Source organism: Boleophthalmus pectinirostris, unplaced genomic scaffold (genome assembly GCF_026225935.1).
Source record: "Boleophthalmus pectinirostris isolate CB_2022bp ecotype Guang Dong unplaced genomic scaffold, ASM2622593v1 HiC_scaffold_1, whole genome shotgun sequence".
Taxonomy (NCBI): Eukaryota; Metazoa; Chordata; class Actinopteri; order Gobiiformes; family Gobiidae; genus Boleophthalmus; species Boleophthalmus pectinirostris.
This window is the reverse complement of record NW_026570970.1, coordinates 5,226,638-5,251,169: the sequence shown is the minus strand read 5'-3', so window position 1 is coordinate 5,251,169 and position 24,532 is coordinate 5,226,638. Positions and strand designations below refer to the sequence as shown.

Sequence of the window (24,532 nt, the reverse complement as noted above, 5' to 3'; positions counted from 1 at the left end):
GAAATATGCAGCACTTTTTGGGCAATAAATCCAAACAGTGATAACTCTTGGTTCTCACTTACATATCCTTAACAAACTGGTTTGAATATTTGCTTCATATAGTTTTCTACCATATGGTACAAGATTAGGTTGAAAAACCTCTGACTTTTTGAGTCATGAGATTTTTTATTAAGAAAGTTCATGGTAACGGAGGGAAAAGTAACGGAGGGAAAATTGTTCAAACAAGTAGAAGGTGCAGGATTTTACATCATTTGTTGCTTTTTTCTTCTGAATACTTTAATATTACTTCAAAATGAAAGGAAACTATTTCTATAAAATATGTCAGTCCTTTCAAGCAAATTTTTATCATTTTAAATAATTTTTTTTTTTTTTTTATCATGTACCTTCATCAACAGTTCAAAGATGGAATAACACAAGATATGATGAAATACATCCATTTATTTACATGATTTTTGGGTCTTTGAAATTTGGGAAATAATTTTTGTTCCATGTTTCATACATGGTCTGTTTAAAACATATGTAACTTTAGAACTAAAAAGGTAAACAGTTTGATAAACTAGAGTACATATGTATCTGTTCAATACATTTTTATATCAGATGCATTAACTTGAATTTTTGGCCTTGTTGTTTACTTCTGCTTGACCAGGGCCCATGTTACATTTGAAAGAAGTTGAGAGTTATTGTGAACACGTTAAATAAAGTTTGACTGACTTATCGAACTGTTGTGTTTCGTTTAATGCGCCTTATAGTCCGGTGCAGTTTATATGTGAAAAAAGTTTGAAAATAGACCATTCAATGACAGTGCGTGTTATAATCCAGAGCGCCTACAGTGCAGAAAATACAGTAACTCACTCCTACTAAGACCTCGTCTGACAACAACATAAAGCAGTAGCAATCAAATCATCATAATTATATCAATTTATGTTTAGCATGTTACTGTAAAACCGGTGTCTAAAAAGACCTGTATTACTTGTTTGTCCAATAAAAGGGCAGATACGACAATTCTTCCCCTTATTTCTTCTTCTTTTAAATGTTACTGGATTTGTGTGTGCGAATTTAACACCAGTGCACGATTAAAACAATAACAACGATACGTTCTGAGATGATTAAAGTAAAGAGAGTAACTTCGAGAATAAACCCACCTGTGCTATGAACCACTGCAGAGCCAACGAAGAGCAACACAACCAGCAGCTTCATCGGAGACACTCTGAGGATCTGAAGAGGAAACCGAAGAAGTGAACGTACCGGAAAAGCGAGAACATCATTGCGACAGATAATAATTAAAGTGCACTCTGTGTCATAAGTTCTGCCCTGTCTGTCTTTGAAGTCACTCCCTCTGCCCCCAGGACACTTATCTTATTATGTCTCTGAGAATTTACTGCCGGCATACAAGACACTTCTATGACTCCTTTATTGTCCAATGTTAAGTCCAGGTTCATTTGCGTTCATATTGTTAATAGGACGATAATCACATCAGGCTCATAAGTAGATAATTGTATGTCAGACTGTACCTGCTTTGAGTTGTTTTTATGAGTTGTTGCGTTTGGCGGAAATTCAACGCCTTGCAACTTTTCAGTCGAGGAGCACGTATACGACACTATAAACACTACAACACAAACTGTCCATAAATGGGGAAAGTGCTCATCAAAGAAGTTAAAAACTAGCCTGGAGACTCTGTACTTTGGGACATGATCATTCCTTACAAACAAGTAAAAATTTTTCGAAATAATAGGGCCTGGATAAATGACAACGTTAAAGTTTGTATGGAGGATTTTTTTTTGTTTCAAATTGTCAGTGATAGATTATAGATGCAGTAGCCTTGTAATTATGATGACCAAAAAAAAGAGAATAAAAATTCATCAACTCTGGACGTGGTGGGGCTAAACATTTGCCAATAGATAACGACACTGCCTCGTTATCTGTGAGCTGACAGGCTGTCAATCAAACTCCCTACGTTTCTAGTGTAACTGACTTGCCTGCGCCGCCGGTACGTGGTTTACGTACGTCTGTCACGCAGTCCACAGACGCAAGACGCACAGACGCTGTTTACTCCACCAACGCAACAGTTCTTAGCGGCTTTTTTTGACCTATATCTTCCTCGCAGTTCGCACAAAGTTTGTTGCGATGGCGACAAGAATCCAGGAGCAGTTTGCCGCAAAAGAAAGTCCGTTTTTGAGGTCGCTGAAAGAAGAAGACAAGGGGAAAAGCAGCGAAGCCAAACTAAGGTGATTCTTGAAGATTCATTCCAGCGATGGCGCGACTGAAGCAGACGCAGGAAACTTCTGCTTATTATGAAAACGTACTTTATTTTCAAGAGCTAGACAAACGTTTTTCAGGACATGAAAGTGATATCCTATGTCTGAAAACGTAATTTTCAAGGCAAAGAAAGAGTCCGCTTGCTGCTGCGTGTTGTAGCTAGTTCATTCGCACTGAATCTCCGCGCAACCTTCTCTGCTCCCCTTTCCTGCTCCTGTCCCCGCTGCCCGATCCGCTCTTCCCCCTGCTCCTCACTTCTCGTCCGCGCACGAAATGTCCGCCCCCCTCCCCCGCTCCTCACTTCTCCGTCTTGCCTAACCAACACTGTAGTTAGTTGTTTACAAGTCATGTGCAGCGGCTGTAAACAAACCTGTTTCTGGCGTAAGGAGGAGGAGGGAGGAGGCGTTTCTACGTAGGAGCTGTAGGGGAGGGGGGGTGGTTTCACACATGCGCAACATTTGAAAAAGGACAAACAGTCGCTGGATTTCTCCTTCCTTGGAAAATCCTCTATACAACCTTTAAGACCCAGAAGTAAGGACTTGTGTCTGAATATAAGGAGGTTAAAAAAAAACAAAAAACTGAAATGTCTAAAGCAAGAACGGGTTATGAAAATGATCTCGAGCACAGGTGTCAAACATACGGCCCGGGGGCCAGATGTGGCCCCCAAGACCTTTAATCTGGCCTACGGCTGGTTTTCTACTAAAATATTTAAATTATATTTTCTATTAAAATCTTGTTAATTTTCTGTGGTGTTTATCACAGCAGCGTCTCCAGCGTCTCTGTACGTGGCCCCTCCCACCAGAGCAGCACAAATGAAGACTTGTCTCTTTCCAAACGCTCTTAAAGGACGATCGTTTTGACTGTTGACCGTGAAACCCTCATCAGAAAAATGTCCAACATGAGAAAAGTGGAGCCGAGTGCAGGATTTTACAACAAAAATGGACTTATTCCTATTTACATACAAGTTCATGTTAAAACATTGTGTTGAAATTTTATTTTTCTTAAAGTTTCAGGTTGTTTATAATATTATAATACTTTGTAAAACAAAGAGTTCATCAATTAAAAAAGATTTCTGTAATAGATTTGTGTTTCTCTGCCCAAATATTTGAACTTATTGTTATTTTGGGGGTTTATATGACATGAGTTTTCTGATCTGGCCCCTTTAGGATCAAAATAGGCTGGATACGGTCCCTGAACCAAAATTTGTTTGACACCCCTGATATAGAGAATAAAATGTCTGAAAACAAGCTTAGGTCAGTTTGGGTCTAGCCCAGGGGTGGGCAAACTTTTTGACTTGTGGGTTCTAAAATTTGATGGAAGGGCCAGACCAGGAGGAGATGGATAGAGTTGTTTGGTAATTCACCTCATAAGAGGAAAAAAATAACATGGGATGTAGAAAACATATAGCCAGGCTGGCGCCACCTAGTGCCTCCCCTCAATTAAATTTCTCTCCAGCGACTAGGTCAGGAATAAAAATACACTAGACGGTTCACAAAAACACCAGGAATGCGAGTTCAGGCAGCAGCCAATCAGAGAAGAGACATATATTCAGTGTTGTCAACGATTCCTGAAATTGAGGATTTAAAGCTGGAACAAAGAGAATGTTTGGTGAATTTTATCAAGGGGAAAGACATTATTGTCCTTCTTCCTACGGGATTTGGGAAAAGTTTAATATACCAGTTAACCCTGTTAGTGGCGCGTTACATACGTCATGACCAAATAGAAGCGATTGGTTAAATGATAAAAAGTACCGGCCTACTGTCGAGCGAACTAATTCTAACACTGCGATGTCAGACGGTTTCTACAAAGTGAAACCGTCTGATGAATCAGGCTAGAAAACATATCCCATGTTATTGAAATATCACATAATTGAAAATCATTACAAAGCATTACAACAAAATATCTGTCTGTCTTTCTTTCTTTCTTTATTGAAATAACTTTTAACACAACACGTTTGTGTGGTGGCGTTTGTATTTGTTGCGGCGTTTGCATTAAAATAGAGTCCCGCGGTCACTTCGGTTGTGGCTTTTTTTGGTTTGTTGTGTCTTTTTGTTGTGTTGTCACATTTGTATTTGTTGCGGCGTTTGCGTTTGTTGTGACCCCCTAGTTATCCACTAAAGAATCATCGTAGAAGGACAATGGACACAAACTGAAAAATGAAACCAGCTCTCACTTATTTTAGACCTGCCCAGAAAGAATTCATAAAACATATAAACAACTTCTGATCCCATTTGACACTTTCTTATAAAGATGTGCTGTTTGGTTCAGCAAAGTGTGGCTGTGTGTGTGTGTGTGTGTGTGTGTGTGTGTGTGTATTAAACTTTTTAATAAACCAAAAGAAAAAAGTAAGGGAGAATGGACTTTTATCTGGACAAGTCTCTCCATGGCCGAGCACCAAAGTCCATCTGTGACATGTTAGTGCCGCATGAACATCTCACACTCTGAGGAGCTCAGGGACCGGCCTCCTGCTGGTGCCCAGAGTCACGACTAAACACGAGGAGTCAGCGTTTCAGGTTCATGCAGCTAAAACCTGCAACAGTCTGAACATGTGAAACAGACTCTTCTGTGATGCTGTTTAAATCCAGGCTCAAAACGGTTCTGTAACGGTCCCAAATATTTATGTATTTAATTTCGCGTTTGTCTTTATATTTTACTTTGCGTCATCTTGTGGTCAATCACAATATGGAACAAAGTATAATAGAAAGTTCCACCCAAACCTAATTAACTGCGCACCTTGCTGTCAACGCATTGCCACGGACATGTGAATATCTCCAGTAAGATAAGAATAAGAGAGTCAGATAAAATTTTATAGGAATATCAATGTAAACACTTGTTTATTGTTTTTATTTAGTGTATAACAAAGAAAATCTGAAGCAAGTTAAACGATTAGCCCCCTCGTGGATGTCAGCCCACGAGGTTTGTGTGCTTTATTTTTGTTTAATATAAGTTTCATATTTTAAGGTGCAGAGTTGATTTTGATGTTTTATTTATTGTTTTCTATGCTGCCAGTTCTCACGGGTTGTTAAGAGTGAATAAACCCTGTTAAAAACCTCGTACTCATGCTCTGTTTAACTGTGCATATGACTGAAAGGTTTTCATTCCGCACTCTTCTCTCTAATTTATGTCTCTCTTTTTTTTTTTTTTTTTAATCTCTATGATTATTTATGTTTTGATTAGATTTTATTGTGATTTTAATGTATTTCTTATTCTGTAAAGCACTTTGAGTTACGTTGTGTACGAATTGTGCTGTACAAATAAACTTGCCTTGCCTTCACTTACGGCGCACCACAAGGGTGTGTCCTTTGTCCCCGTTTATTGATCCAGAACATTAAACAAGTGCAGTCACATTTCAGTTTAAGTGTGTCAAGAGTCTTTATCATGACGTGACAACACAACAGTTTTTTCAGGGCACTTCAGGACACACACACGTACACACAAACGCACACACACTGCCTGATATGAGTCACCTGACCCGCAGACGCAGCATCCGTGAGTGAATGTTCATGTCTTATCTAAGGATCTCGGACTTTCTTGAGATCTTATCAAAGGAAAACTGTTTGTCTCGGGCTTTTCCGCGGAGTGAGAAGCGTCTGAGCAGGTTCGGGGATGTGGTTGTGGTGCGTTCAGGGCCGCAGGAGTTCTTTCATTTTGCAGAACTGTTTTATCAGTCGCCGTCGTTTTTAGTACTGGCATGAGAGAACGTTAAAATGGTCTAGAGTGGATCTACTGCTGGTGACTGCTGTTGTGCTGTTGAACAAGACACTTAACCAGGTGAAAACAACAGGAAAGGCCTCGTTCTTACTCCGCTCTGGTGATTCAGAATGGTTCATTCCCTCAGTGTTTCCTCTGGAGTTTTTCTGCCACATTTGCTGCTGCATATGGTGTAAAAAAAAAAAAAAAGTGCAGATAAGATGAGAACGAATGCACCTAACTAAATAAATAAATAAATAAATATATATATATATAATATATATATATATATATATATAGATATATAGATATATAGATATAGATATAGATATAGATATATAGATATATATATATATTATATATTTTTTTTTTTTTTTTTTTTTTTCCTTAAACTATTTTTATTTATGCTGGGTTCTTCTCATGTGGTAATTCCATGGATCTATTAAAATAACTCGAGGTGTTGTTGCTTGTAAACAGTGTTGAATCCTGTTAAATCCTGTTTTAGACCTGGTCTAGACCTGGTTTTAGTCCTGGTCTAGACCTGGTTTAGATCTAGTTTAGACCTGGTTTTTGACCTGGTTTAGTGTCCGGCAATGAGTGGAGTTACCAAAAAAAAAAAAAAAAAAAAAAAAAAAAAAGGGAGATATAGCCCAAAATGTGAAAACTGTAAAATCCCTCTGTGTAATCCATATTTATTTCAACAAAGTAACTGTAATCCAATTACCACTCACTGAAACAGTAACTGTAACTGAATACAGTTACTCATCATTTGTACTCTGATTACATAACTGTGGTACATGTAATCTGTTACTCCCCAACACTGGTAATAATGCAGGATTACTCAAACATCACAAAACAAAACAAACATAACTCCAGGTTTGTTTTTGAGGAGGTAACAACATTCTAATGATTAATGATTGATGAATGATGATTAAAAGCTCACAAGAGTCAATATAAAGTAATACAGATGATAAGAGTTCACCTTGGACTGGCAATATAATCTCATATCAAGATAAGATAAGAAAATAAAATACTGAGGTTGTTCCTTCGAGCGCAGGACTAGTGATTATTATCAGTGACATCTTTGTGAATTATGATGTAGTTCATTTGCCACGTAGTCTTTTATAATTACATTCAAGTTTATTATCTTCGACATTTGTTTTGTGCTGACCCATTTGCCTACACCGCTCAGCATTTGTGATTATTTTGATGCTCAAAATAAATAAATAAATAAATAAAAAATCTGCCTGTGAGTGTCAAGTTTGAAAGTGATTTTGAACTTCAGGAGTTTATAGACTGCAAACCGCCTCGTGCCCCGTGCAGTACTTTTCAAGATCACAGCTTCTTTTGCCGTTTGTTCGGTGGAGAATTTCGATTCCAAGACTCACCCAAATATTTCTAATGAAGTTGTGTGGAGTTTAGAAACACATTCACGTAGACTTTGCTTTTTTTTTCTTCTCTTACAGAGTCTTGCGGAGTCTTACAGAGTCTAGCAGAGTCTTACAGAGTCTTACAGAGTCTAGCAGAGTCTTACAGAGTCTACAGAGTCTTACAGAGTCTAGCAGAGTCTTACGGAGTCTAGCAGAGTCTTACAGAGTCTAGCAGAGTCTTACAGAGTCTTACAGAGTCTAGCAGAGTCTTACAGAGTCTAGCAGAGTCTTACGGAGTCTAGCAGAGTCTTACGGAGTCTAGCAGAGTCTTACAGAGTCTAGCAGAGTCTTACAGAGTCTAGCAGAGTCTTACGGAGTCTAGCAGAGTCTTACGGAGTCTTGCAGAGTCTTAGCAGAGTCTTGCAGAGTCTTACAGAGTCTAGCAGAGTCTTACGGAGTCTTGCAGAGTCTTACGGAGTTTTGCAGAGTCTTACAGAGTCTTACAGAGTCTAGCAGAGTCTTGCAGAGTCTTACAGAGTCTAGCAGAGTCTTGCAGAGTCTTGCAGAGTCTTACAGAGTCTTGCAGAGTCTTGCAGAGTCTAGCAGCAGAGTCTTACAGAGTCTTACGGAGTCTAGCAGAGTCTTACAGAGTCTTACAGAGTCTAGCAGAGTCTTACAGAGTCTAGCAGAGTCTAGCGGAGTCTTACAGAGTCTAGCAGAGTCTTACAGAGTCTAGCAGAGTCTTGCAGAGTCTTACAGAGTCTTACAGAGTCTTACAGAGTCTTAGCAGAGTCTAGCAGAGTCTTACAGAGTCTTAGCAGAGTCTTACAGAGTCTAGCAGAGTCTAGCAGAGTCTTACAGAGTCTTACAGAGCAGAGTCTTACAGAGTCTAGCAGAGTCTTGCAGAGTCTTACGGAGTCTTACAGAGTCTTACAGAGTCTTACAGAGTCTTACAGAGTCTAGCAGAGTCTAGCAGAGTCTTACAGAGTCTTACGGAGTTTTGCAGAGTCTTACAGAGTCTTGCAGAGTCTTGCAGAGTCTTGCAGAGTCTTGCAGAGTCTTACAGAGTCTTACAGAGTCTTACAGAGTCTTACAGAGTCTAGCAGAGTCTTGCAGAGTCTTACAGAGTCTTACAGAGTCATTCATGTATTCGTATCGAACCGTTTCATTACGAGACTTTTGGTCCGGTGCAGGTCTGTGCACGAGTGAATTCGCACAATTTGTGTGTGTTTACATTCCACCACTACATGTGCAGCTACACGGAGACTCGGCTCTTTAATATTCATGAGGAAACTCGCCCGTGTTTGGGGCGGTGTTTCCCGCAGCGCTTTATAGTTAGAGCGGCCACTTTGACACCAACTGCCCCCCGCCTTGACCTTCCCTCCGAACCACGTGAATCCTCGCAAAACTACAATCATCATGTCGCGGTCCTCACCTTCTCTTTTCGCTGGCATGGAACGGCACAAAACGTTTTTTTTTTTTTTTTTCGGCCAAAAAAATCTGAAAATTGAGTAAAACTTCATGCTGCTGCACTTCACTTTTTGAAAAGTTTTGTTTACTGTTCACAAGGAATTTTTTTTTAAAATAATATTTCATACATTTGTTGTTTATTTGAGAATATTTTATTTAACTTATTAGTATTACCAAGCAGCACTTTGCATTTATTTTATTTTCCCATTTGTAAAATGTTAAAACTAATTGTTGATTTAATAAACAACAAGAAAATAGTTTTGCATTTTGTTCCCAAACTGAACCGAAAATGAACCGAACCGTGACCTCAAAACCGATGGACGAACTGAACCGTGATTTTTATTCCGTTACACAAGTAATAGTTATAATTCAGAAAATAAATACTTCTTCTGTATATCTATGTATTTATGTTTTCTATGCATGTTTATCCATTACATTTATTCAATCGTTCACAATGTTACAAAAAAATTAAAAATACTAAAAATACTAAAAAGCAGATCACTTCTTGTAAACTCGGTTAACTTGGTGACCTTTTGGAACTTTCTACCAGGTTATAATCTCGCTCCCACGTCAAAAAACCTCCCTGAAGAGCTTTTATTTGTCGTCCATGCAAGTTTCAATCATTTAGCGATCTCTACCGGGCCCTATTTGAACGGTTAGCAGTGCGATTCTGTCCGACGCTCCGCCCACAACGCTCCCACGCGACACTTCTCCGTAAAACGTTGTCTAAAAAAAAAAAAAAACGCACGCTGATTGTAACGTGACGGTGCTCTGAAGGGGGAGCGACGCAGCACAGAGAGCAAACAAGTCGTTTCACGGATCCGCGTCGTGTTTTGCTTTTCTTTTCGCGCTCTCCTGACGCTTTTTGTTTGTTTCTGACGTTTCACGGCCGTTTATCTGCGACCGGGAAGCCCTTCTCTTCCACCTCTCCGCCACTCCCCCCCCCCCCCGCCTCATCCCTCCATCCCTCTATCCCTCCATCCCTCCATCCGCGGCCCCTCTGCGGATGAGTAATGGGCAGAACTCAGGTCGCCCGGGTCAGACGAAGAGTCCAGAGTGTGGCAGAGAAAAGAGAGGAAGAGAGGGAGGGAAAGAGAGAGAAAGAGAAATAGACAGAGAGAGAGGTGGAGAGAGAGAAAGAGAAAGAGAGAGAGTGAGAGAGAGAGAGGAAATGAGAGAAAGAGTGGAGAGGGAGTGAGAGAGAGAGAGACAGAGAGGAAACGAGAGCAAGATGAATAGAGAGGGTGGAGTGAGAGAAAGAGAGAGAAGGAGGAAATGAGAGAAAGATAGAGAGAGAGGAAGAGAGGGAGGGAAAGAGAGAGAAAGAATAGTTATATAGAAAGGGTGGAGAAAGAGAGAGAGGAAAAGAGAGAGAAAGAGAAATAGACAGAGAGAGTGAAGAGGAAAAGAGAAAGAGAGAGAGTGGAGGAGGAAATGAGAGAAGGATAATGAGATAGAAAAGGTGGAGAGAGAGAGGAAGAGAGAGAGAAAGAAAGAGAGAGAAAAAGAGGAAATGAGAGATAAATAGATAGAGAGGAAGAGAGGGAGGGAAAGACAGACAGAGAAAAGAAAAGGAGGAAATGAAAGATAAATAGAGAGGGTGGAGAGAGAGGGAGAGAGGGAGAGAGGAAGAGTGGAGGAGAAAATGAGAGAAAGATAAATAGAGGGAAGAGAGGGAGTGAAAAAGAGAGCGATAGAGAGAAAGAGTGACAAGAAGAGAGGAGGAGGAAATGAGAGAGAGGGTGGAGAGAGAGAAAGAGAAAAGGAGGAAATGAGAGAACGATAGAAAGAAAGGGAGGGAGAGAAAAGGAGGAAATGAAAGATGAGTAGAGAGGGTGGGGAGAGAGAGGAAGAGATGGAGGGAAAGAGGGAAGGAGAGAGAGAGAGCTGAGAAGGAAATGAGAGAAGGATAAATAGATAGAGGGTGGAGAGAGAGGGAGGGAAAGAGAGAAAGAAAGAGAGGAGGAGAAAATGAGAGAAAGGACGGGGAGGGAGTTAGAAAGAGAGGGATAGATGGATACAGAGAGAGAGAGAGAAAGAGAAAAGGAGGAAATGAAAGATAAATAGATAGAGAGCGTTGAGAGAGAGAGGGAGGAAGAGTGAGAGAGAGAGAAGGAGAGAGAGTGGAGAAGGAAATGAGAGAAAGATAAGGAGGGTGGATAGAGAGAGGGAGGAAGGGGAAGAGAGGAGGAAACGTGAGAAAGATGAATAGATAGAGGATGGCGAGAGAGAGGAAGAGAGGGATGGAGAAAGAGAGAGAGAGAAAGAGAGAGAGAGTGGAGGAGGAAATGAGAGAAGGATAAATAGATTGAAAGGGTGAAGAGAGAGAGAGCGAGAAACAGAAAAGGAGGAAATGAAAGATAAATAGATAGAGAGGGTGCAGAGAGAGAGAGAGAGGAAGAGTGAGAGGAGGAGAAAATGAGAAAAAGGATGGAGAGGGAGTGAGAAAGAGAAGGATAGATGGATACAGAGAGAGGAAAAGAGCGAGAGAGAAAGAGAAAATTAAGAAATGAGAGAAAGGTGGATAGAGAGGGTGGAGAGAAAGAGAGGGAGAGAGAAAGAAAGAGAAAAGGAGGAAATGAGAGATAAATAGATGGGAAGGGTGGAGAGAGAGAGGAAGAGAGAGAGAGAAAGAGAAGGAGAGAGAAAAGAAGGAAATTAAAGATAAATAGAGAGAGAGAGAGGGTGGAGAGAGAGATTGAGAAAGAGAGAAACCGAGAGAGAAAAGGAGGAAATGGAAGAAAGATAAATAGAGAGGGAGAGAGAGAAAGGGAGGAAGAGAGGAGGAGGAAATGAGAGAAAGATAAATAGAGAGAGTAGAGAGGGAGTGAGAAAGAGAGGGGGGGGTAGGTAGAGAGTGAGTGATCGAGAGAGAGAGATAAAAAGATAGAGGGAGTGAGAGAGCAGCAGAGAGAGCAATAAAGAGAAAGCTGAAGTGAGGGAGGGAAGGAAGGAAAGAAAGAAAGAGGGAGATAAGTCGAGAGAGAGAGAGCGAAAAAGAGAAAGAGGAGGAGGGAGGAGAGAAGACGGAGTGAAAGAGGGAGAGAGAGAGATATAGTATTATATAGAGAGAGTCGGGGAAGTGAGAGGAGAGGAGAGAGAGGGGGATGGAGAAGGGCGGAGAGTGAAAGAAAGAAAGAAAGAGAGAGAGAAAGAGAGAAAGAGAGAGGCAGTGTAATTTTGTCCACATGAACTTCACCTCCTCCTGGATCCTCTGCTTCTGCACACCGCACTGATCTTATCTCTTTTATCAAATGGTGTGTCCAAGGAGAGAGGGAAGAAGAAAAGAGAGAAGAGAGGAGAAAGGAGAGAAGGGGAGGAGAAAGGAGAGAGGGGAGGAGAAAGGAGAAAAGGAGAGAGAAAGGAGAGAAGGAGAGGGAGAAAGGAGAGAAAGGAGAGAGGAGAAAGGAGAGAAGGGAGGAAGAAAGAGAGAGAAAGGAGAAGGGAGAAGGAGAGAAGGGGAGGAGAAGGGAGGAGAGAGAGAAAGGAGAGAGGGGAAGGAGAAAGGAGAGAAGGGGAGGAGAAAGGAGAGAGGAGAGGAGAAAGGAGAGAAGGGAGAGAAGGAGAGGAGAAAGGAGAGAAGGGGAGGAGAAAGGAGAGAGGGGAGGAGAAAGGAGAGAAGGGAGGAGAAAGGAAAAGGAGAGGAGAAAGGAGAAGGGGAGGAGAAAGGAGAGAAAATAGGAGGAAGGACAGAGGGGAGGAGAAAGGACAAGGAGAGGAGAAAGGAGAGAGGAGAGAAGGGAGGAGAAAGGAGAGAGGAGAGGAGAAAGGAGAGAGGAGGAGAGGGAGGAGAAAGGAGAGAAGGAGAGGAGAAAGGAGAAAGGAGAGAGGGGAGAGAGAAAGGAGAGAAGAGGAGGAGAAAGGAGATAAAAGAGGAGGAAGGACAGAGGGGAGGAGAGAGGAAAGGAGAATTAAAGGACAGGAGAAATATATTTCTCTATAATTTTACTCATATATATATTTTTTAAATGTGTAAATAGTTTTAGAGCCTTTTAAAGTTCCAGATGAGCTCCTCTGATGGAGACACAGAGACTCTTCATCCTGCTCCTCGTCACAAGGAGTTTTCTGAAAGAGTCTGGATCCTCTCAGACTCTCCTCACTCTGTCTGGGTTTGAACATCTCCTGGAAACTCTGAGGGAGCAGATTGTTATGTGCCTTAAACATGACAACTGCCGTGTTTAGATCAGGGCTGCCCAGACTTTTTCAGCATGTGAGCTCCTTTTAAAATGATCGTGTCTGAAAAACATATATTTATTTGTAAATGTATTATGAATTCTTACATGTACGACACATTTTGAGGTATGTTGCATAACGTCCTGAGAGAATACTGCACAACACAATTAAACTTTTTATGTTCGTAATGACTTGAATCAGGGGCGCCCACTGTTTTTCAGAATGCGAGCTACTTATAAAATGTCCAAGTCAAAAATAATCAACCGACTACAAAGTCAAGTAAACTGCACTGGACTTAAAGGTTGTATGGAGGATTTTTTTTTAGTTTCAAATTGTCATTGAAAGTTTAAAATACCATTACAGAGACGCAGCAGCCTTGTAATTATGATTTTAAAAAAAGAAAGAATGAAAATCTATCAATTGTGGACGTAGTGATGCCAGATAAACATCAGCCAATAGAAAACGAGGCTCCCTCTTTTTCTATTGGCTGTTAGGTTGTCAGTCAAACTCCCTACATTTTTAGTGTCGGCGCTCGGGGAATTATGTGGTTTACGCGGCGGTTCTTTGAGGCTTTTTCAAACTGTAGCTTCCTCGCAATTCGCACAAAGTTCACGACCAGTTCGCCGCAAAAGAAAGTCCGAAGGGTCTAAAAACTGACGCGTCGGTCGCTAAAATATTTCTAGTCAGGTCACTTCAACAGTGATTCTGAACGTGCACTGGATGTAAACAAATGTGATTTCTAGAGTAAAGAGGCGGGAGGAGGAGATGTTTCTACTGAGGAAGGTGGTGTCACACATGCACAACATTTGAAAAAGGACGGTCGCTGTATTTCGCTTCCCTTAAAAAATCCTCTATACAACCTTTAAAAACTTTCAAAGCACTTTACAGAAAACTGAAAAAAGTGAAGACGGTGATTAGGATTTTTAAACCTGTTTTTTTCAAGTTCCTAACTGGAGTTACATGGTCAGTACGAGTTTTACAGTGGGATTTAGCCTCTGCACATTTACCAAACCAAACCCAGATGTATTTGTGTAGTTTATTAGGCAAACTTTAGCCACATGTCGCGGTAGATCTGCTCTGTGCTGTTGGCTCCTCTGTGCCAACACTCTAACATAAAGCCAATGATGTTCATTATGTCTTCTTATATACTTTAACTTCTTAGGTTCTTCTTAAAGACAATGCAGTAAAGTGTATTTACCTTGTTGACATGTTTCGGCTGCTGCATCTTCACAAGTGTCCCCGGTGTTGGTGGTGACGTGTCGTATATCAGCTGTTGTTACTTCCTGTAGGCGTGGTCAGCCTGATGGACCTGGCAGGTCGCTCAGACTGACCACGCCTCCCGTCGCCCGGTGTCTCTGGAGGAGGGTGTCCCAGGTGTGTGAAAGGAGGAACGCTCCGTCATCACGGTTAATGCTGTCCGTGCCTCGCTTTCTGATTTCAATGTCCTCCTTGATCCAGCGTTTGAACTTGTTGTTTTCCGATCCAATGACCCGAGCCCCGTCCCGATCCATAATGTGGTTGTTCCTTTTACAGTGTCTGATATGGCGGATTTTAGGTTTTCCTGTTCTGCTTTGTCTTTTTGTGTTCTGGTGAGTCTCCCTAACGTTTCCTTTTCGCATTCCTTTTGGTGTTCCTTTTTTCGGATGTGAAATGCCCGGCCTGTTTCCCCTATGTGTGATTTATTGCAGCCGAAACATGTCAACAAGGTAAATACACTTTACTGCATTGTCTTTAAAAAGAACCTAAGAAGTTAAAACTAACATAAATTTAGATCAGTTTTTGCTTCGCGTTTTGTCTTGTCCTTCTAATCTGCGCGGATTGTGGCAGGAGCCCGTGCGCTTTACGCGGGAAAGAGCGAGAGCGTGAGAAGGCGAGGGGCGGTGCGCTGACGTGAGCTGATGGACAGGTAGGATGTTTTAAAAAAAAAAGTTTAACCTGCCCTGTGATACACGCTGGTACACGAGGACTAACGCTGTTGCGGACGAGCCGCGCGCAGTGTGTGATTGTGATGCGCCGCACAGTATCCGCGTGTTCCAAATGGCGCGCAGGCTAAAGTGAGACGCTCCGCACGCTCCCGCACCCCGCTACAAGTTTATTGCCAACAGCAGCGGCCGTAATATGATCGCACTTGTTGAGTGTCAGACCTCGAGCGAGAGACGAGACCGAGTCCGAGACGAGACACGGCGATCTACCCACACGACCTTGGCGATCGACTGGTAGATCGCGATCGACGTATTGAGCACCACTGGTTTACATCAACAAGATCATGTCATTTTAATGTATTTAGTTTAATGGGGCATAGTAATCAGCATTATTTATGATTCTAACAGCTTTCTATATGAATTCATTGTCATCCACGTCTTTGAAGATGTCAGTGAATTCGTGTTCATTTGCCATCATCAGTTTGAATAATTTTCTTGCTTAATCTCCGTCTCTCCTTCACGCATACGAGTAATACGCACACACCCACACGTACACATGACACCGCCCTGGACCAACAGAACAAGCACCCACAGACACACACACACACACACTCAAACACACACACATGCACATTCTCTGACTGTACTCGGTAAGTCCAATAAGTCCCACGTCCAGAAAACCCCACGTCCCAGTTGTCCCGAGTTCACTTTGGCTGAAAGTCACTTTAATGTCCCAGATTGTCCCTGTTGTCCCAGATCCACCTAGTCCCAAGTCCCCGAAGTCCAACATAAATCTAGTCTCCTGTCCATCTCTACTAGCTGTAAATCATTCCGTGCTTTTTGTCCTTGTAATCCGTAGTAGAATTAACGTTTCTCCCACAGAATCTTTACGAAAAGTTCCCAGAGTAGTTCTAATAAATAAACAAAACAAGCAAGAAAGTGCACGAGCGTGTCTATAGGCGAGTTTCATTGTTGACAAAAGCGCGCGTTGCATGCTGGGAATTATTTTGTTCGGTGGCAATAAACACTAATTGAACATGACGGACGGAGCGAGAAAGCACGTAAAGGGTATTGATCCCGGTTATTTATCCACTCTAACGGCAGAGGACCCAAGACCATTTGACCAGAAATTGGTCATAAGCATCGACGGAGCCAAATCACCCTTTTCAACCCCGACAAAAGGTGGAACAAACCAAATTTCTGGTCGGAATCGCCAACTACCTGGACAAATATTCACTTGGGCGATATCCACAATGACTTGGTGGAAACTCCTGGGCCATTCACAGCAGAAAAGATGAAAACCTCCAAGAGTCTCGATGTGTTGTTGAACTTGTTGGAGTCCACGGTTTGTTAGGATCTTCTACGTTTGCTCTGCGGATGTTTGAAAGACGTTTAATTCACCGTTAGCGGTTCTTTTCACTCAGAATACGAAAAAGACATTTTCCTTCTTCTGTGCTTCTGTTTGTGCATCCGATAATCAGTGTCGGGGAGTAACAGATTACATGTACCAGAGTTACGTAATCAGAGAACAAATGATGAGTAACTGTATTCAGTTACAGTTACTGTTTCAGTGAGTGGTATTTGGATTACAGTTACTTTGTTGAAATAAATGGATTACACAGAGGGATTTTCCTGTTTTCACTTTTTTTTTCAGTTTTCAGGTATAAACTAGGACTAAACCAGGTCTAAACTATGTCCCAAACAGGATTTAACAGGACTAAATCCTGCTGCGTGGACGTGTCTCCTCGTCTTCTGTCAATAATATTTTTAATTTGGTTCAGTAAAGTGTGGACTTTTTATTTTCTTTTATCAGACAAAACAAAACATGTTATGTGAAGATTTCCTCGTCTTTGCTTCTCTACAGCAAATCAAGTAATCCAAAGTATTCAGATTACATTACTCACTTTAAGTAACTTAATGGATTACGTTACAAACTACATTTTGGGATATGTAATCTGTAATCTGTAGGGGATTACATTTTAAAAGTCACCTTCCCAACACTGCCGATAATGCAGCAGGAATTTACCATTATCGGGGATAAATACGCGAGGTTACGCACTGTGTTTGACGCTATCGTGTTTCTTGCCTCCGACCAAAATATTTCCCAGCAGCAACGCGGGCTTTTAATAACAATAACGTCAACTGAAACTCGCCTATATAATCGCTCTTCGTGCTGTCTCACTCCGGGCGTCCGTAAATAATCCAATTCGCGATTTAATTTTATTTCCCCAGAAACATAGTTACTTTCCCCATTTCTAAGGCACTAGGGCTACGTTCAGACTGCAGGGCTTAACGCTCAATTCCGATTTTTTTGTGAAATCCGATGTTTTTGCGAGGTCGTTCACATTTCCAATTAAATGTGACTTGTATGTGACTCCAGTGTGAACATTAAACGGCCCAAAAGTGTCCCACATGTGACACTGGAGACACGACGACGTCAACCGCAGCGAGCGTCTCTGTGTTTACAGAAGTTGTCCAAACATGGACGCAGCATCGAGCACCTGGAGATTTTAAAGTTCCTCTCGTACCGGAGCCAGAACATGAACAACTTACTTGTTTTAAGGAGGAGATTGAGAAGGAGAAGGACGAGGTTTTTGGTCGTGGTGTTTTGTGGTTCAGTCCGTTGAAAGGAACGTGTGGATGTGGAGACGGAGCCAAGAGTGGTGAGTGGTGATGTGCTTCACTTCAGTGACACAGAGTTCATTAACAATTTTCGCCGACTTCAGTGCAGAATAGTGACGTTTGTGTCTTGTTGATAACGTGTAGGTGGATGAATGCACTTTGGCCGTTCAGACTGAAGTCACATGTCAAAAGATCAGATATGTATCAGTTTCAGGAGCACATATCCAAGTGTCCTGGGTCACATTTGAAAAAAATTTGATCTGTGTCGTTCAGACTGACATTAAAAGATCAGATACAGGAACATAGAGGTCAAAAAATCAGATTTGGGTCACTTCAGGCTGCAGTCTGAACGCAGCCTATGAAAAGTCATTGGCGAATAGGCGAGTTTCAGTTGACGTCATTGTTATTAAAAGCCCGCGTTGCTGCTGGAAAATATTTTGGTCGGAGGCAAGAAACACGATAGCGTCAAACACAGTGCGTAACCTCGTGAATTTATCCCCGATAATGGTAAATTCCTGCTGCATTATCGGATGCACAAATAGAAGCACGGAAGAAGGAAAATGTCTTTTTCGTATTCTGAGTGAAAAGAACCGCTAACGGTGAATTAAACGACTTTCAAACATCCGCAGAGCAAACGTAGAAGATCCTAACAAACCGTGGACTCCAACAAGTTCAACAACACATCGAGACTCTTGGAGGTTTTCATCTTTTCTGCTGTGAATGGCCCAGGAGTTTCCACCAAGTCATTGTGGATATCGCCCAAGTGAATATTTGTCCAGGTAGTTGGAGATTCTGACCAGAAATTTGGTTTGGTCCACCTTTTGTCGGGGTTGAAAAGGGTGATTTGGCTCCGTCGATGCTTATGACCAATTTCTGGTCAAATGGTCTTGGGTCCTCTGCTGTTAGAGTGGATAAATAACCAGGATCAATACCCTTTACGTGCTTTCTCGCTCCGTCCGTCATGTTCAATTAGTGTTTATTGCCGCCGACCAAAATAATTCCCAGCATGCAACACGCGCTTTTGCCAACAATGAAACTCGCCTATAGAGGCTTTGCACCGTCACGTGACCCCTATAGCAACGGTACCTACGCCGCCATGACACCGGGCACGACTATGTCATTGACTTCAGCAGCATCGGAGAAACATGGGCAGGTTTTGTTGTGTATTTGGTTGTTCTAGACGCTCTTAACGGGATAAAACGAATCATTTCTTTACTATTCCTCTGGAAATGACTCATCAGGGATCAAACAAGGGAATTATCAAAAAAAAAGACGTGGATTATAGCAAAAATAAACCACGAAGAGATTTCCTATTGTACCATCAAGACACCCGAAGTTTCATCAAGGTATTTGCTATTTAAATTGGTTTCATAGCTTATTTAATGAAAGAAGCACATTTACTGAACTAAAATTTCATTCATTTATCCAGGAAAACCCGCACTCGTTTACGATTCAACGAACCCACATTGGGCTCCGATGATCAACACGGCGCATGAGTCGAAGAGTCTGTGAGCCGAACCTCGAAAGAATCGGCCATGAAAAGATCCTCGCGAACGTTAGAAAGATCCACTCGCAAAAAAACGATTAATTCTAGAAGACATAGTTGGGATAAGCAAGACAATAAAGAAAACATGGGTCCTACGACGAGTGACATGTTTATATGTGCGCTGGAAGATACAGTTTCTACTGCCACTCACACTGCAAATGTTTTCTTTTTACATTTTAGTTCAGTAAATGTGCTTCTCTCATTAAATAAGATATGAAACAATTTAAATAGCAAATACCTTGATGAAAGTGACGTGAGTGTGTCTTGATGGTACCATAGGAAATCTCTTCGCAGTTTATGTTAACCATAATTCCCGTTTTTTTCCGATAATTCCCTTGTTTGATCCTGATGAGTCATTTCCAGAGGAACAGTGAAGAAACGATTCATTTTATCCCATTAAGAGTGTCTAGACCAGGGGTGTCAAACTCATTTTGGTCCAAGTGCCGTATCCAACCTACTTTGATCCCAAAGGGGCCGGAATCAGAAAACTCATGTCATATAAACCCCAAAAATTACAATAACTTAAAATATTTGTGCAGAGAAACACAAATCTATTACAGAAATCTTTTTTAATTGATGAACTCTTTCTTATTATAATATTATAATATTATGAACAACTGGAAACTTTGAAGAAAAATTCAATTTCAACACAATATTTTAACATGAACTTGTCTGCAAACAGGAATAAGTCAATTTTTGTTGTAAAATCCTGCACTCGGCTCCACTTTTCTCATGTTGGACATTTTTCTGATGAGGGTGTCACGGTCAACAGTCAAAACGATCGTCCTTTAAGAGCGTTTGGAAAGAGACAAGTCTTCATTTGTGCTGCTCTGGTGGGAGGGGCCACGTACAGAGACGCTGGAGACGCTGCTGTGATAAACACCACAGAAAATTACCAATATTTTAATAGGAAATATAATTTAAATATTTTAGTAGAAAATCACCCAAGGGCCACATTAAAGGTCTTGGAGGGCCGGATCTGGCCCCTGGGCCTTATGTTTGACACCTGTGATGTAGAACAACCAAATACACAACAAAACCTGCCCATGTTTCTGCGATGCTGCTGAAGTCAATGACAGTGTGCCGGTGTCATGGCGGCGTAGGTACTGTTGCTGTAGGCGTCACGTGACGGTGCAAAGCCTCTATAGAGTTTCATTATCTGAACTGATCCAGATCTTTGCGATCCCTTACCAGTGTCACTTTGTCTCGATCCGGAGTGGCTCCCTGAAGTTGAATGAAAACCTTACAGTTTCTCATCCACGTTGATTTGATCTTGATGTTTTTCTTCAGGATTCACGAGAAATATCGGACGTTTTCTTAGTCAGATGCTCATTCAAACAGACTTCAGATCCTTTCAACTTCTTTCCTCGGCGTAGTAGTTCTGTTTTGTGTTTCCTACGCACCGGCAGGTGGGGTGTGGCACGCGGAGATGTTGATCGCGTCCAGGTGAATATTTCTCTCTTTCAGAAACTGCACGACTCGCCAGGCTCCGCGTCCTCGCCGACGTTCCTGCCCAGCGCCGCAGCTCTGGCGCACGAGCAGAGTTTAATGTTTAGAGAAAGGAGAGAGGGAGAGGAGAGGAGAAAGGAGAGAGGGGAGGGGAAGGAGAGAGGAAAGGAGAGAGGGGAGGAGAAAGGAGAGAGGGGAGGAGAAAGGAGAGTGGGGAGGAGGAAAGGAGAGGGGAGGAGAAGGAGAGAGGGAGGAGGAGAGGAGGGAGGGGAGGAGAAAGAGAGAAAGAGAAGGAGAGAGGGGAGGAGGAAGGAGAGAGGGGAGGAGAAAGGAGAGAGGGAGAGGAAGGAGAGGGAGGAGGAGGGGAGGAGAGAGGGGGGGAGGAGAAAGGAAAGGAAGAGGAGGAGAAAGGAGAGAAGAAGAGAGGAAGGGGAGGAGGAGAGAAGGAGAGAAGGAGGAGAGAGAAGGGAGAGGAGAAAGGAGGAGAAGGGAGGAGGAGAAGGAGAAGGAGAAAAGGAGAGGGGAGAAAGGGAGGGAGGGGGAGAAAGAAAGGAGGAGAAAGGAGGAGGAGAGAAGGGAGGAGAAAGGAGAGGAGGAATGAGAGAGGGGAGGAAAAAGGAGAAAAGAGGAGGAGAAAAAGGAGGAGGAGGAGAGAGAGAGAGAAAGGAGAGAGGAGAAAGGAGAGAAAGGAGGGAAGAAGGGAGAGAGAGGGAGAGGAGAAAGGAGAGGAGAGAGGGGAGGAGGAAAGGGGAGGGAGAAAGGAGAGAGGGGAATAGAGGAAGAGGAGAGATAGAAGAAGAGAGGAGAGGAGAAAGGAGAGAGGAGAAAGAGAGGAGAAAGGACAGAGGAAGAAGAAAGGAGAGAGGAGAGGAGAAAGGAGAGAAAGGGAGGAGAGGAGAGAAGGGGAGAGAAGGGAAGAGGGGAGGAGAAAGGAGGAGGAGAAAAGGAGAAAAGAGGAGGAGAAAAGGAGGAGAAAGGAGAGAAGGAGAGGAGAAAGGAGAGAGGGAGGAGAGAAGGAGAGGGGAGGAGAGAGGAGAGGAGAAAGAGAGAGAGGAAGGAGAAGGAGAGAAGGAGAGGAGAGGGGAAGGAGGAAGGGAGAAAAGGAGAGAAGAGGAGGAGAAAGGAGAGAGGGGGAGGAGAGAGGAGAAAGGAGAGAGGGGAGGAGAAAGGGGAGAGGAGAAAGGAGAGAGGGGAATAGAGGAGGAGGAGGAGGAGAGATAGAAGAAGGGAGGAGAGATCAAGGAGAGGAAGATGAGGGGCAGGAGGAGGGAGAGAAGAAGAGAACAGAGGGCAGGGAGAGGAGGAAGAGGGGGAGAAGAGAGGAGGGGGCAGGAAGAGGAGGAGGGATTGAAGAAGAGAGGAGAGGAGAAAGGAGAGAGGAGAAAGAGAGGAGAAAGGACAGAGGGAAGAAGAAAGGAGAGAGGAGAGGAGAAAGGAGAGAGTCGAGGGGAAAGGAGAGAGGGGAGGAAAAAGGAGAAAAGAGGAGGAGAAAGGAGAGAAGGGGAGGAGAGAAGGAGAGGAGAAAGGAGAGAAGGGGAGGAAAGGAGAGAGGAGAGGAGAAAGGAGAGAGGGGAGGAGAAAGGGGAGAGGAGAAAGGAGAGAGGGAAGAAGAAAGGAGAGAGGGGAGGAGAAAGGAGAGAGTCGAGGGGAAAAGAGAGGGGAGAGGAGAGTAGAGGAGAAAGGAGAGAGGGGAGGAGAAAGGAGAGGAAGAGGAGGAGGAGAGATAGAAGAAGGGAGGAGAGAGCAAGGAGAGGAAGATGAGGAGGAGGGAGGGAGAGAAGAAGAGCGAAGAGGGCAGGGAGAGAAGGAGGAGGAGAAGGAAAAGGGAGAGAAGAAGGGAGAAGAGAGCAGGGAGAGGAGGAGGAAGGGAAGAGAACAGGAGAGGGTAGGAGGTGGAAGAGAAGAGAAGATAACAGAAGAGAAAAGGGCAGAAGGTGGAAGAGAAAGAGGAGAGGAGGAGGAGAAGAGCAGAGGGGAGAGCGGGTGTCCTTGAGGTGCCCTGTCAGCAGTGGCTCTGTGCTGGATTACAGGTGTAGTTGTTTGGCAGAGACGTCTTCAGCAGGAGAATCAATCCACCGCACAGTTTGTTGTTTACTCTCCAAGAAATTACACTTTCACCGTTGGATTTTACTCCTTCAGTCATTTTTTTTCACCGAAGTAACAGAACTCTTACTCGAGTAAACGTTTTGGTCGAGTAAGTGACAAAATCTTTACGTTGATTCATTTTTGCACATTTGTTTTTCTTGCGCCTCTCCCTCAGATATGATTTTGGTTTTCTCGTTTCTGCGTCTGTCCTTTTGAAAACAGGCGAGTTTCAGCTGACGTCATTGTTATTAAAAGCCCGTGTTGCTGCTGGGAAATATTTTGGTCGGAGGCGAGAAACACGGTAGCGTCAAACACAGTGCGTAACCTCGCGTATTTATCCCCGATAATGGTAAATTCCTGCTGCATTATCGGATGCACAAATAGAAGCACAGAAGAAGGAAAATGTCTTTTTCATATTCCGAGTGAAAAGAACCACTAACGGTGAATTAAACGTCTTTCAAACATCCGCAGAGCAAACGTAGAAGATCCTAACAAACCGTGGACTCCAACAAGTTCAACAACACATCGAGACTCTTGGAGGTTTTCATCTTTTCTGCTGTGAATGGCCCAGGAGTTTCCACCAAGTCATTGTGGATATCGCCCAAGTGAATATTTGTCCAGGTAGTTTGGTGATTTCTGACCAGAAATTTGGTTTGGTCCACCTTTTGTCGGGGTTTGAAAAGGGTGATTTGTCGTCCGTCGATGCTTATGACCAATTTCTGGTCAAATGGTCTTGGGTCCTCTGCCGTTAGAGTGGATAAATAACCGGGATCAATACCCTTTACGTGCTTTCTCGCTCCGTCCGTCATGTTGAATTTGTGTTTCTTGCCGCCGACCAAATAATTCCCAGCATGCAACGCGCGCTTTTGTCAACAATGAAACTCCCCTATAAGGTGCATTCGTGGGGCATATGCAGGGTGCGGCGTGGCGTAGGTGTGAGCGAGGGCCGATCATCGCCGCTTCCGGCTATATTTGTAATTTGAACTGGTGCGTCGCTCTGTTTACCTCCGGAGGTCGAGGCCGAGTTGCTCAGAAGTGACACCGAGGATGAAGAATTGAATGGATTTAGTGATTTGGAGTGAGATGGAGAGTTTGGTTAAACTTGTTCTGTTCTGTTGTTTATGTTATAGTTTATCTGAAGAACTGTTCATATGTGACGTTAACAGTCTGATGTTTTCTCTTCTGTTGTTTTTACTACAACTTGACTTTACACAGGAAACGTCGGCTCCTGGTCTTTGATTTTATAAAGTACATTTCCCCCCAAAAATGCGACTTATATGTTTCTTTTCTTCTTCGTAAGGCATTTTTGGGCTGGTGCAACTTATACTTCAGAAAAATAAAACACAAATATGCTTATATAAATACAGTATGTCCCAGTTATACAGAAACCGTGCTAAGATGATGTGATTGACAGAAACACCGGCGTGTCTGTTACATAAAGGTGAGCTGTTGCGCGTCCTTATGTAACAGATAATATATAAGTTGTAATGACATGTTTGAGGGCGGGTGAGCGCTGCTGCTCTGTACATGGGATGTGATCTATAATTATTGATCTGTGTGTCTTGTTTACATTGGCAGTTGGATTTTATGTGTTTTTCTACCTCGGGACTGACGAAGTGATCAAAAGAAAACTGGACTGGACAGAACTGTTGCCCAGAATACGGTTTTCAAGCACCCAGATAATCATATTTTGAAGCGTTTGCCAATATCGCTGTAACGAGCTTCTCTTTTACGTGTTCATATTTATTTTTAGATACTGTACTTATGTTTTATTCTCACTCCATGGACGATGTGTAGAAGGACTCGTCCACACTAGTTCGTACTTGAGTTGTTTTCGTTGTTCGTCCACATTAATCCGATGGACAACGGCTCCAGAGACGGAACGATCTGGTGCCTACAGATCTGATCCGGCGCCAAAACACTACGAGGCTAGAATATATGTTATACGA

General features: G+C 42.7%; 2 protein-coding genes across 2 annotated transcripts in view; one reads left to right on the top strand and one right to left on the bottom strand.

Annotated features, from left to right (window-relative positions):
- LOC110159508 (type-2 ice-structuring protein-like) overlaps nt 1–20,415 on the bottom strand; it is a 31,022-nt gene extending 10,607 nt beyond the window's left edge. Inside the window, exons 1-2 of the mRNA XM_020924065.2 lie at nt 20,241–20,415; nt 1,143–1,215 (exon numbers count right to left, since the gene is read on the bottom strand). Coding sequence (XP_020779724.1) covers nt 1,143–1,215; nt 20,241–20,306 — 139 coding nt within the window. The 5' untranslated portion in view covers nt 20,307–20,415. The remainder of the gene's footprint in view (nt 1–1,142; nt 1,216–20,240) is intronic.
- Nucleotides 1–24,532, top strand: part of LOC110159509 (contactin-associated protein-like 5) — a 195,472-nt gene that overhangs the window by 54,069 nt on the left and 116,871 nt on the right. The window lies entirely within an intron of this gene.